This window comes from Cucurbita pepo, chromosome 3 (assembly GCF_057944985.1).
Source record: "Cucurbita pepo subsp. pepo isolate OVF chromosome 3, ASM5794498v1, whole genome shotgun sequence".
In the NCBI taxonomy this organism is placed as follows: Eukaryota; Viridiplantae; Streptophyta; class Magnoliopsida; order Cucurbitales; family Cucurbitaceae; genus Cucurbita; species Cucurbita pepo.
Window position 1 is genome coordinate 5658253 of NC_141800.1, and position 13680 is coordinate 5671932.

Below are 13680 nucleotides of genomic sequence, written 5' to 3' on the forward strand. Positions count from 1 at the left end.
TAGAGAAAATGCAAAGAGAACTATAAATAAAGGATTTATATTGATGACTCCAATTATGTACCGTAAGTAACCGAGAATACATGAAATATAGAAAGTATATATATATATATAGTTTTAACTAGATATAATCATCTACTATAAATAACTATCTATCATAGGTATCATAGGTAGCTTTACAGATATAATTTTTTTACTATACATCTTCCTAACCTAAGAGTGAAATGCTTATTCCCAACCATGGTTGGGACATGTCATTTGTTGTTATTCCCAAATTATTAGGACCTGAAATTGTAAGACATTTTGGTTAATATTTGTTATAAAATATAATAATGTGGCATACACGTATGAACCCACTACAACCATTTTCATGCGCTCCACCGCCACTATAAAATGAAACCAAATCTTTTTTGCATGCGCTCCAAAACCATCATCATTTGTATAAGGGTGACTTTTATTCGAAAAATCAACCAAATTTGGGCATATTTAAATCATTACAATTTAAATTAACATATAAAAACAAAACCATCCTAGGTTAACTTAATAGTCTTAAATAATTGAGATAAATATCATACGCTAAGGAATGGTGGATATAAAAAATCTCAGTCACACTATTTTTCTTGTGTGAATGGAGAGACAAAACACTCTTCTATTACTCTCTCTTTTGTATCTTTTTCTCTCTCGTTCTTCACAATAGAAAGAACAATCTATTCACGTACTCTTTCTAAAACTGAAATAATAAAAATGTAGCCATACAAACCCGACTTTCTCTATAACAATTCTTGGCCTTTCATCTTCCAGACTCTGACTTCCACTCTTTTTTTATAACAATATTTGAAAAATAATATTTAATGTTTATTCAAAACAGTGATGGGTTGGGTTGGGTGGAATGTGGATATTGGGTATTGAGATGTGGATCTTGGATATTGAGTAGATGTGGGGTTGCAGGAAGTTGTGGATATTGGATATTTGGTATTGGGCTTGCTCACCTTTGTGGTGGCTTTGCCTGGATATGTGTTGGCTTTGAGTAATTGGGATTTTCAAGAGTGCACACAACACAACAACACAACAACACAACAACACAACAACAGTGGCCTTTTCTAGTATAACCTCCAACGTTGTTTTTGTCAATTTTATATCAATTACAGGTCCCTTACTTTAGTTTCATACCAATTTCCAACTAAATAATACATGTGGCCCATATTCTACCAATTTCCAACTAACAAATGTGTTTCACCGTATCACCTCTAATGTTTCTCATGTAAAAGGGAGTATACTTTAACAATCTAGTCCATTAGCTATGTCAGTAGTAAGGATCACACACGTCTTAATTGTAATTAAAAGGGAGTTTCATCTTTCACATAGACAGACTTAATGCCACAGAGGGCAATGCAACAGAACCTCGTCAAAGGATATTGGATTCTATGCTATTTTTGTTAGTTGTCCATTTGTTGAGGCATTCAAAATGGTTTTTACATTATGATGGTAATAGATCCAACTGAGATATCGTTCCCTAAGAATATATGTATAACTTGATTTTGTGAGTGTTTTGTGGAGGGGACCAACCCCACACTGATTTCTATTATTTCCATATCTGTAGCAGTAAATTACTTAGGGATGCCTGAACTAAAAAGCCTATTCTATAGCCTCTAGCAAGCTTCTGATTCTGTCAATGCTCCATATTCTTTCCATAATTGCCACTTGCCAATTCCCCCGCCTCTGCTTTAATCAGCTAAGTGGGTCTGGAATCCCAAGCAGAGATGTGCTTAAATCTGTTATAAGACTATATCTAGTAAACTGAAACCATATATATATATACTCCATATTGATCGAATGTGTGCGTTGTCGTGCGATTTTAACCGGAGACACCGAGTGAAAGAGCATTGAAAAGAAAAAAGAGAAAGGAAAAGGAGAGTAAGCTAGAGATTTATGAACATTCCTTTTATGATTTTGTGTACTGATGTGGGAGAAAGAAAGATATAGTTAGATGTCTCTAGGATCAACAAATATCCCTGCTGATGAAGGTGGAGATTTGATCCAATTACACTCATCCCCTTCCAAATCTCTCAGCTTCTTGATGCACCATAAATCTTCACTCCATGAAAATCTTCTCCAATGGGGTATGGCGGCTCTCACAGGATCCTGTTGGCCTACCTCTGCTACCACCGCCCCACATCCCACATCATCCTTAGCCATGTTATGCACGAATCTACATAGAAACTTCATCAGCCGTGGCCCATCACTTCCTCTCATGGATAGTCCATACAAGAAATACACCCCAAATTGACTGAACACATCTGGAAATGAAGGTAATCTAAGCCATGGTACCCATGAATCCAACACTCTACTCCCCATGCAACATGCATAAGTTAGCTTAGACACTCCCTTAACCTGCAACTTGAAAACTTCTTTAGTGTTCCACACACTCAACACTGCAAAGCTCTGAGGAAGAATCCCAGTTTCAGGGTTCCAATTAGGAAGCAGCTTCTTAGGAACTGCCATGAAAGTGCCCAAATTAAGCTTGTTGGACAAAATGGCATCAATGTCCATGGGGAAGAGCTCCGCATTTGCAAAGAGTTGGCGATAAATTTTAACTACAACGTGCGGGGGAATGCGCACAATGGCAACCCCTGAGCTTATTGGCTTGTAGTGAGCATGGACAGGCTGCACCAACACTGTGGGTGATCTGAATTTTGTGTATGAAAACTTGTGTGTAAACATGTTGATGCAGGGCTGGTTAGCGCATTCTGTTGCTATATATGCATAGTCTGCACCCTTTTGCTTGCACCATTTCTCTAGATGTTGAACTAATTTTGTGCCAACTCCTAGCCTCCTGCATTGCATAACGTTTAACAATATCATACAATTGTAAAGATTCGTGATTCCAAATAGTAAGAAACATCGACAGACCTGTGAGTAGTAGAGACCCTTAAGCCCAAAATATAAGCGAGGTCGAGGGGATGATGAGAATGGCCTGTTGTGACATGTTTGATACATCCTCTTATAACACCAACGATATCTCTAGCATCTCCATACTCTGCAACCTGTGACACAATTCCCAAAAAAGCTTCCTATTTAAAAGGTACCACTTTAAAAACACATACAAATAAATGAGCATTTACCAGCATGAGGTGCAAAGGGAAGTGGCGAATGCGGCAAATAGGATCACCCAGAAGATCAGTGAAAATAGAAGCCTTCCCTTTCTGTCCGACATCACACTGCCTCTCCAGCTTCTCCACCGACACCTTATCCCTCTCTTCACAGTATTCTCTCACTACAATCAAATTATTACTATTTTGCTCTGTAATGATTTGCAGCCTATATTCATCAGCTATCTTCTTCTGCACCATAGCTCTGTTTGACAGAGGAGGAAAGCTCTAGTTTTAGGGGATTGTGTTTGGAGCTTCAACCCCACCATTTCCCTTATTTATACACCATTTTAGAAACTCTAATTAAGTGGGTCTCACCTTAATCCACGTTTTAAGATGGATTGAATTCATTAATCATGTTCTCCTAATGACTATGAATCATTTAATTATTTCTTCAATTATTGTTTCATTACCTCCTTTATATTCAACAAGAATATAAGGTTATAAAACAGAGAGATACTTCAAAAAGCCCCTCGCATTTATATATTTTAACCCCACATGGTGCCTAGGATGAGACCTTCATGATGCCCATGGTGATGCCAATTATGATCCGCTCAATCTCGTTTGGGTGCTGTTTCATTCCGCAATCGTGTCGAAGGAATGAATCATGGGTCTCCACAGTGAATATGTATTATGATCAAACTCTTAATTGGCCGACGTGGGACTCCCTCTCAACATAAACAACTAGATTTGTTGCGTTGAGATAAGTTCGTGGAAATTAAGGCGGTGTATGGGAAGACGAGTTGTGAAAAACATTTCTTTTTAGGGGAAAAGAGAATTTGATTTGAAATTTTGGTGGATTCGGGTCTGTGTCACCAACTTTGTTTCACAGACATGTCTTCAAAGACAAAGAAACAAAACATGGTTAATATAAGAAACCTGAAAGCAAAATTTGGAGAAGGGGATGTTCAGATAAATGTGAATATATTGGCATTATCTAAACTTCTAACACACAAAACAAATGTTTGTTGTGGAGTCAAATCAAATCAACCCAAGAATACGTTAGAATATGAATAAAGTTTCACATCAATTATGGGTCACGAACAGTCGATTTGTCGACTTTTTTACGTAAAGTTATTGATTATATATCAAGTCCAATGTTGTCCACTTTGGCTCGTTACATATCATCTCACGTTTTTTAAATTTGTCTACTAGAGAGATGTTTTTACACTCTTGTAAGGAATGTTTGGTTTCGTTACCTCGTAACAACTCTTGCTTAATTTTGTTTATGAGTGATTTCTAGCCATATCTATTATAACCTTCTTCTTTTTCATAATGGATACCGAGAATTCTTTGATTAAAAAAACTATCTTACTAGATCACTCTTTGATAGAGCGGGAATTCTTTAATATATGTTAAAGGTACTAATTTGATTAAAATAGATATATATATATATATTCTTTTATGAAATTCTCTTTGGCTTTATTAATTTATCAGGAAAAAGAATGAATGCAACGAGAATGAGAATTTCAATCTACATTAAGGATTTGATAGCTACGTGCGTTCCATTCTTTACCTAATCAACCCTAATCTCGAGAGGTATTTAAATGGATAAATATGCGACATTCTACGAGCCACTAGTGAGAATTCCCCTAGCTTAGGCTAGGGCTTTTAACTTTTTTTTTTAATTTTTTTTATTTTTTTTTTAATTTTTTTTTTTTTTTTGGAAAAGTTAGCCACCTAGCTAGGGTTGATATGGTTGATTAAAGAACATAAAATAAATATAATGAATCAAAAGTAGAGCCGTCACCAACATTATAGACTTATATTATTTTAATCTCAAAAAGAACTGAATTGGTTGTATCTGTATATGAATATCTCCCACCTTTAATTTTAAATATTTCATATATACATTATTCTCTTGCATAAAGTTTTAAAAAATTAAATTTAATTAATTAGATTTATATATTCTTGTTCACACACCACTTTTGGCACATATATTATATTTCATCTTAGAATGTTCGATATATCTTTCCTAATTTTCAATATTTATAAATAAATACACATTCTGATTGGATATCCATGAAAACCATATATTATATGTCAAACAAAATTAATTAAAGAGGGTGACATTATATACTAATCACCTTATTATTATTATTATTATTTTTCCTTTCCTTTTAAATAATTTAATTCTATGGGGGTTATTATTCTTTCGCTTACGTCTTTTTTCATTAAGATGACATGTTAAATATTCGGCTACAAAGATTTTTATATTTTGCAAACAATAATGTTGACTAGCTATGGTATATATTCTTCTTTTAAGGTTCGAGATAGCTCTACTTTCATAACTATTTTTTAGAATTTTGATAGGAAAGGATTTGTACCAAGTTTAGAATCTTATCAATTTGGATTGAGGAATAATTTTATTTGTTTTGAAAAGTTATAAAGGATCTTGTCTAGAAAATTTCGAGATAATTCTACTTTCATAAATGTGCCTGAGAACTTTGATGTATGATTTGTATATATATATATATATATATATATATATATATATATATACTTTTAAAAGGTGGTTAAGTATGAAAACATTTTAGGACAATAGAATGATTTAGTTAATTTGAAACACCTAAACAAAAAAATAGTATAAGTTTAGGATGATAATGGTAATTACAAATGAAGTAAATAATAATATGAATAAAATAGGTAAAAGTGAATTGTTGAGGGTGAAGGAGTGGATTTACCTGTTGAGTTCTTACGCTTCCATGTCTACAACTCAGTTCATCTGATTATTACATAGATGAACTTAATCCAGAATATGAACCATAAAAGAAAATACCGACTAAACCGATCACATAAATACCAATTACAGTACCTATTATCCAAAAAGAATTGTTGCAGTAGTATCGACCAATAAATGAATGATTATTTAAAGTATATAATTGGTAGGCCCATTAAATGTTTTTGGCGTAAACTTTATATTTGGAGCATAGAGAAATTTAATTTGAACTCCAAATAATTAGATCCACGGCTAAAGTAGTGGTGGATTCAATATTAAAACATAGTCCTTAGGCCCATGTACCCTCCATCCATAATTACAAATTTAGAAATTCAATCGTGCCTTTCTCTCTCTTCTTAAAAAATTCACTCACTCATGACGTACTCAAATTAGGATCGTATAGCTCGACTCTCTCCAATACATAGAGATTCTAATCAACCATCGGGTACACATATGATTAGTTTTCAAAAATCATCAACCAATATCAGGTGGTTAAAATCAAAATTCTGGTCCCCTTTCGAAACAAAAAATAAAAATATAGGCTCACACTGTACGATGACCTTAGTGGCTAATACTCAATTCCACACTGTGTAATTACCCCAAAATCAATATATCACATGCAATCAAATCATGTTAAACATAGGTCTTAATAATTTAACAATACAAGATGCATAACCAATCATATATCAATCACTCACATGTATACCTATTTAACAAATTTAAAAACCAAAAGTATTTTTCTTGGAATCTCTTTTGAATGGTTTCATTCATAACTTGGAATAGTTCGAACTTAATAACTTGAGTTCTCCAACCTCATTCAACTCATAGGAGATTAGCCCGTTTTCTTATACACGACCTCAAAAAGTGTCATGACATTCATTGTTTGATAGCATTTATTACATGGGAACTTCATGAGATGCAAATGCATGTCCTAACTATCTGCAAAATCTAACATACAAGCACGTAACATGTCTTTTTGAATTTGGTTCACGTAGTCAATCTTATCATCTCTTATTGAATGAAATGTTGTGTTCGAATTCCAACTACATACTTGATGGTGTCAATCAGGGAAGATACCAAACATAAGAAATAATAAATTATAGTGGAAATTAATAAATTATAGTGGGAATTGTAGCAATGAGGACATAATCAACTTTGGATGCCAAAAGTTAATGGCAGCACATTCCACATTCGAGATAGACATCAACTTCCCATCAACTTGGCTACCCTTACTCTTTCTTATCATTTATTGCTAATATATATATATATATATATTTTAATTCCCATTATAAACTTAAAAAGGGACATCACTTTTTTTTCCTTCTTCTTTTCCATATCTACCTCTTGGAATATTCACAATTAAATATAAGTAGATATTAATAAAATAAATTATATCATAATTCATTAATTTCACTTCCTCAAATATATAAACGACTAAATTTGGATTTTATTAAAGTGAGAAAGATAATATAGAATATTAAGTGTTTGGATTAAAAAATATATAAATATATATATATATATTTGTAGCACATTAAAGTCATTAATCTAAATAGAAAATATCTTTTAATCCAATATTTAAATAAAAATATGTCGAAATTTAATATTACAAAATTGATTTAATTTTTGTTTTAAAAAAATAGCACCATAATGTGTGGAGGAGCATGTGTGAAGTAATTAAAGCCTCCTTAAAGTTTGTAAATCATAATTAATAGAAAAGGCGATGCTTTGGAGATTTTTATTCATTTTTTTTATATTAAATAAATGTTTAAAAAATGTTGAAAGTCGTTTTATTTTGTCAACTGCCGAAAGCTACAGCTGGGTTCCCCACCGCCGAGTCTTTTTTTATTATTATTTATTTATTTATTTTTGGTTAATTAAAGGATTAATAACATAAATAATTATCTAAACATTTTGTGAGGTGTGATGGTTTAATGATCATGTGGCACTAAGTTGATATCCAAATCTTGGTTTTAAATTCATAATCTTTTTTAATGGATAATCTAATTGTGGCCCAACGCGCTCTTTATGGGCCATAACCCAATTATGGCCCAATAACTTTAAACCCGACTCCCACCATTTGGGCCCATGGCCCATACCAGTCAGTCAAAAGGGCTACTCTGCATCTTCTTCTTCTTCCTGGGAATCATTTTCCCGAGAAAGTGGAGAGAATATCCGGCGAGAAAACTATGAGAATGGGTATTTCGACAAAAATTGGTGTGTTGTTGCCATTTCCATACTACTACGTCTTATGGAAATGGCTACCAATTCATGGCTTTCCTCAAGTTGCTTCAGCTCCTCTCCATCTTCCACGTCTCCTACTTCTCAAGTTGCTTCTGGCCTCTCATCACCTTCGGAAAGTTCTTGAACTTCAGGTCTCTCCTTCTCTCCCTCTCTCTCTGCTTCGAATGTAGCAATTTATTGGTGCATTTTGCTTGCTAAGCCATATGACACTGTTCTACGCTGTTAAATCTCGAGAAAGTTGAATTTGGGCGTTTTGTAATTTATAACTATGTCTGTGTACCTGTGCGTGCGTATTTTTAGAATGAATTTAATGATTCAAGTTCCCTTAATACCTTAAACTTATTGGATTGGGAGATATTTGCAGTGTGGAGATAATTGTTAGTTTGGGATGGCTTTTGAGCAGTTTGACGAAAGTAAAATGCATTTGAAGTGAAAGGTTTCTTATAGAATTTTCACAATCACTTTTGATTTTTTAGCCAAAAACAATGAAAAATTGTAGAAAGTACATTTTAGCCTTCCAAATTCAACCCATTCTAAAGTTGGAACCCTTGGCAATCTTTGGAGGTTTAGTTGAGTTTTCTTCTTTCTGAAAGAATGAATGGTTGCGTTGCACCAAAATGCAACTATCGGAGTGAAGCACTAGGTGGAGACCTGCCTGATCAAAAGTTTAGAGAGATCACAAAGAGAAACTATGTAATTAGGTAAACAAACAAAAGATTAAGATAAGTACAAACTTATTTAGTTTTGGGACAGCCTCAAAGAAAGTATAAGGGTAACATTATCTGTTCTCCCAGGATCCATTTGCACCCAACCTTTCTTTTGGAACACTATCCTGTTTCCAACACTGCCAATGAAACACAGAAAATAAGAGACTACTTTCATCAGTATGTAGGAAGCATTTTGAGCCTTTTTGCTTGTCATTCTTGGGCTCCTTAAAATATACTCTGTTCTGGACATTGGGATTCAATTAGAATGCACATTGAATACAAGGAAGATCCTGCAACAAGGGCAAGGCCTCAAAGTTAAATTTGTGAGAAAGTAATCTTGGAAGATCCAAACAATGAATCAATATGTGGGCAGTGAGGGCTGCTTCGAGTATCCATTAGCCTGGTAATGACCCCAAGATCAAAACTCTTGAAAATTTCAATGTTATCTCGGTTTGAGCTATTATTTTGCTAATAATTTGAAGAACTACCAGGAGTAAGAGCTTTTCCACCTTTTTTCCTGAAAAAAAAAAAAAAAGAAGAGGAAAAACTCTTGAAATTTTGGGTTCTCTTCATTATGATACCAGCTCTTGTTCAAGTCTTCTGGGAACTTGAAATCTAGAAAATGAGTATACTTTCTTTACTTGTAATTCACTTTAACAGCTTAGTTGTTGAGATCGTTAAAAGCCAAGCAGGAACTTTATTCTTGTCAACCTTTTGAAATCCTGTGGATTGTGAATCTGAAATGAAATCCTGTGGATTCTGAAAGGGCTAAAAGGAATCCTAGTATATATTTTCAAGGCCATAACATATATACAGTTGAACGCTAGTGGATTCTTGCTGATTGACAGAAAGACATGTCATGTTTTTCAATTCAAGATGTTGAAGATTTGTCTCTGACATTCAAATGTCAAAATTATTGTTAGATTTTATAACTGCACTGCTTGGTATGGTATTTAGTAGATGGGAATGAGAGAGGTATTGTTATAATTTCCCAAGATTACAGTCTGATCATTAAAAGGTAAGACATGGGACATTTCCTTTAAAATTTTGGTTTGATTTGATCAAAACAAAGACAACTGAGGGAGGGGAGATCTAAGCTCAATAAATGGTTGGTTGTTCAAAGATTGTGGCTAAGATTTGGGTCTTCCTTTGGTTGGACAACTTTTTTTCTGTTGATGTTGGTTTTGTTGACTATGTTGGATGTTTGTCTCAGCCCAGTTTGGATGCTTTTGGGATGGTTCATTAGTTGTAGCTTCTTTTCACATTTTTTAGTTTTAGTTCCATAAAGAATATTATAAATTTGATCACTTTACAAAGTCTTTTCAACAAATTTTAATTTGTTTTTAGCTGATTGATTGTTAAAATTTTAAAATTTAAAATTTAGAAACTTATTTAGAACCCTTTAAAGCTATACTAAGAAAAAAAAATGTTAATTAAAGTTTAAAAATCACAATCAAGTTATTCAAAAAAAACTTCAAAGATTCAATTAGACTTATAGTTTGTCAATTTAAGCAGGTTAAGACATCTATTATTAAATAAAAAGTATTCTTTCATCTCTTCTATTCATAATGTAACCAACTAAAAATAATCGAAAATATGTCGGCTCGTTTTAGTCTAAGATAAAACAATGGGTTTTCTTTTCAATCACACGTCACATTCAAATACATAGAAATTTACTAAAAGAAATTGACTTATAGAAGTCTCGTCGAAAGTTCAAATCTAGATTGAAGCAAATTATTCCATTTTAATAACTTTCTATTATCGAGAAACTTATTGAAAGAAATTGACTTATAGAAGTCTAGGGAAAGTTCAAATTTAGATTCAAGCAAATTATTCCATTCTAATAACTTTTTATTTCGGAAAAAAAATGAATTTTCATATAAGAAATTGAAAAGAAAAAAAAGAAATTTTATTTATTTTTGAGTTAGAACAAATAAGTTAGTAGATTTAAATGTGTCTTTTATTTTTAAATATAGAAGATATAGTTTGTGAGGTTGGATCACAAGAATACATATTCAAATTCATTGAATTGATTGAAGAATTTGGGCATTACAAATTGAAACAAGAATTTGGTGGGAGAATTTTTTGTGTTTCTTTCTTTTTCAAAAATCTCATTACTATCTTCCCATCTCCAAAAATCGGTCAAATCTTCTCTTCTTCTGTGTGTATTTACAGATTAATCTCATGGAGAATTCGCCCCATTCTTAAACCCCAATACTCCAATCCAGATTAATTAATGTTGGAAAATCTTTCCCGATATCGCCGCCGCTAGCGCCGCCGTAAAATTGGGATCTTTTGTCAACGAAGAAGCCATCTGTTCGACGAGAAACTGTTGCACTTCCGGCGACTCAAATCTTGGGTTGGAAATCGTTTTAGCTTCTGTCGTCGGTTTGGGCGGCGCAGACAAGGATCTCGGAGCTGCCGTGAGCGGCGCCGGAGCTATGCTGACAGAACGGGCGGAAGTGGGGTCGATCTGAGATGCTTGTGGATGGTTATGTTCGCCTTCATATGTGGCCACCAGAACTGATTGATCTTCTACACTTCTTTGAACCTGCAAAATCCAAATTTCATAATCAAACCATGTCCAAAATTTCAAACAAAACTCAAAGATTTTTAAGTAATATTGTTAAATTTACCTTCTTCTTGACAGGGCAGGTTGGGGCAAAAGAGCATTTGAAATAAGCTCTAGGACAAGGATTATCTCTAGTGACCTTTTGGCCATATTTCCTCCATTGATATCCATCTTTAACAACCTGCAAATTCAAATCAAGAACATGGGTAAGTTCATCTCCCATTTTGAAAAAGTGGGTTTGTTTTGGGGGCGTAAGAACTCACCAGATTTGAATCAGAAGCTCCAATTTTGACTTGAACTGTTGTGATTTTAGCAGATTTGTTAATGGTTTCCTGTTTTGGTTCCTTGAAAGAGTCTTCATCAGTTGAGCTACTCTCAGAACTCTCTGATTTCCTCTTCTTTGAAGAACAACAAATCTCCTTTTCTCCACTTTTGTTCATCTGTTCCATCAAATGCCCTCTCAGAGTGTTGTAATTTTCACACACAACAGACAACATTTCAGTCAATTTCTTGTTCTCTGCATTCACCCTCTTCAATTCCTCCATTAAAGCTCCAGTCTGAAATTGAAAAACAGAAACAACCCCATCACTAAAAACAACACAGACTCTCTGTTTAGGAACCGAGAATTTGAAATGAATCAAACACACCCACCTCTTCTTTCACAGAAACCTTCCTCTCAACCTCCATGTAATTCCTCTCCTTCTGCAGAAACAAAAAGAAAAACAAAACCCCTCAAGAACAGTCCGAGAGAAACAGAGAAGCAAAGGAACAGAGATTGAGGGCTCTCCACTCACCGGAGCCTCGCCGGAGAATCTGAGAGGTTGAAGATTGAGATCTAGAGAAGTGTCAACAGAATCCAACCAAGAAGAATAAGCGGCCATGAGGGGGGGAAGTTTAAAAGAAGAAAAGGTAGGATTTTGGGAAGACCCAGATGGGGTTGGGAGAGGATATATAAGAAGTGGGAGTGGGAATTTGAGAGAAGAGGTTCTGATTTGGTGTCCGGATTTTGGCATATTTGAATGAATGAATGAATGGAAGGAAGGAGGGAAGGAAGGGAAAGAGGGCCATGTCGCCTGTCGGTCGGATTCAAAGTCAATCAACAACTCGTGCTTCATTGTTGAACCTAATTAGTAATAAAGATAGAATGGGCCCTTTACAGGAATCACAAACTCAGTATAAACTACTACATACTTTCCTTTCTTACTTATAAACGCATCATCATTTCCAACAATCTTCAACAAATTTTAAGATAAAAAGTTGTTTCATAACCATTTAATTTTTTAAAATCATGGTTATAAACATTTGTCCTTTTAAGTAATTTTTAATTAGTGTCTTGTAATATTTTCTTGGTTCATTTTCAAAAAACGATTGTATTCAATGTCTTGTTTATGGGTTTCTTTGCTTTTATTGTTTGCTTTTGTAAGATTGTTTTCACATTTGGAAGTCAAATTGAAAAGTAACAAAAAAAAAAAAAAAAAAAAAAAAAAAAAAAAAAAGTACTCAGTCTAGTTTAATAATTTTTTAAAAAACATAAATTTATAAACTATACTCTTTCCTGTAGGCTTTTATGTTTTGTTATTTTCTTTGTACTTGTATTTTGAAAGACCCAAGTCAAGTTTCAAAGTAAAAAAGTAGTTTTTTAATTTTTTTTTTTTTTTTTTTTTTTTTTGTAAACAAAGTAATTTGAGATGTTTTTCTATCATCTAACTCCAATATAAAGAGATTTTTGTTATATATTTGTAATAAAGTTAGAAATTATGATGAAATTAAGTCGTTGGTTAATTAGGATGCCTTTGATTTCATATATTTTAAGGGTTGACATTTGTTTTTTTTTTTTTTAATCATTTGAAGTTGACTAATAATATGGTCAATATTATGATGTTTGGTTCAAACAACTCAATTTTTTAGTTTTTCTTTTTTTTTAAAATTGACATACAAAAAGATCCAATTTTAGTTTTTAAAATAAATCTTAATCAATCTTACTTTTGTTGTATTTGTTTTTGTGGGCTTTTTATGCCTTGAAAATTGACAATAAATATAGCAACAATATTTAGTTTTTTTTTTAAAATATATTTCAGATATGGCTCTAAACAGTATAGTTGTCGGTATTCTGATGTTTTTAGCGTTTGTATTCTTTGTAACAATGAAATTAAGTCCCACGACCATTTATTCTTTAACTACTCTCTTTATCATACTACTTAGAAGAATTTACTCCGATAGGATTGTTAGTGCCATAGAATCGCTCAAGGAAACATAAACTTAAACGGGATTTTGTCTATAATTATCTTAATTAAA

At 33.3% G+C, this 13680-nt stretch overlaps 2 protein-coding genes across 2 annotated transcripts; both read right to left on the reverse strand.

Annotated features, from left to right (window-relative positions):
- Positions 1 to 1923: 1923 nt before the first annotated feature.
- LOC111789909 (putative N-acetyltransferase HLS1) lies at positions 1924 to 3738 on the reverse strand. Its single transcript, XM_023670628.2, has 3 exons — positions 3120 to 3738; positions 2908 to 3041; positions 1924 to 2830 (listed from the first exon to the last, which is right to left on the reverse strand). Exons 1-3 carry the CDS (start codon positions 3345 to 3347, stop codon positions 1981 to 1983), a joined length of 1212 nt encoding a protein of 403 aa, XP_023526396.1. The 5' UTR covers positions 3348 to 3738; the 3' UTR covers positions 1924 to 1980.
- A 7087-nt stretch (positions 3739 to 10825) lies between these two features.
- On the reverse strand, positions 10826 to 12350 carry LOC111789706 (putative WRKY transcription factor 40). Its single transcript, XM_023670372.2, has 5 exons — positions 12180 to 12350; positions 12037 to 12087; positions 11649 to 11942; positions 11450 to 11566; positions 10826 to 11364 (listed from the first exon to the last, which is right to left on the reverse strand). Exons 1-5 carry the CDS (start codon positions 12264 to 12266, stop codon positions 11047 to 11049), a joined length of 867 nt encoding a protein of 288 aa, XP_023526140.2. The 5' UTR covers positions 12267 to 12350; the 3' UTR covers positions 10826 to 11046.
- Positions 12351 to 13680: the final 1330 nt, after the last annotated feature.

What these genes read in the sequence shown, in the direction of transcription:
- LOC111789909 (XM_023670628.2), bottom strand. Translation starts at nt 3,347, where the DNA reads ATGGTGCAGAAGAAGATAGCTGATGAATATAGGCTGCAAATCATTACA. An exon ending in TCCCTTTGCACCTCATGCTG is followed by an intron (nt 3,042 to 3,119) that starts GTAAATGCTCAT and finishes ATTGTGTCACAG; the next exon opens with GTTGCAGAGTATGGAGATGC. An exon ending in AGGGTCTCTACTACTCACAG is followed by an intron (nt 2,831 to 2,907) that starts GTCTGTCGATGT and finishes TATGCAATGCAG; the next exon opens with GAGGCTAGGAGTTGGCACAA.
- LOC111789706 (XM_023670372.2), bottom strand. Translation starts at nt 12,266, where the DNA reads ATGGCCGCTTATTCTTCTTGGTTGGATTCTGTTGACACTTCTCTAGAT. An exon ending in AGGTTTCTGTGAAAGAAGAG is followed by an intron (nt 11,943 to 12,036) that starts GTGGGTGTGTTT and finishes TTTCAATTTCAG; the next exon opens with ACTGGAGCTTTAATGGAGGA. An exon ending in GAGCTTCTGATTCAAATCTG is followed by an intron (nt 11,567 to 11,648) that starts GTGAGTTCTTAC and finishes TTGAATTTGCAG; the next exon opens with GTTGTTAAAGATGGATATCA.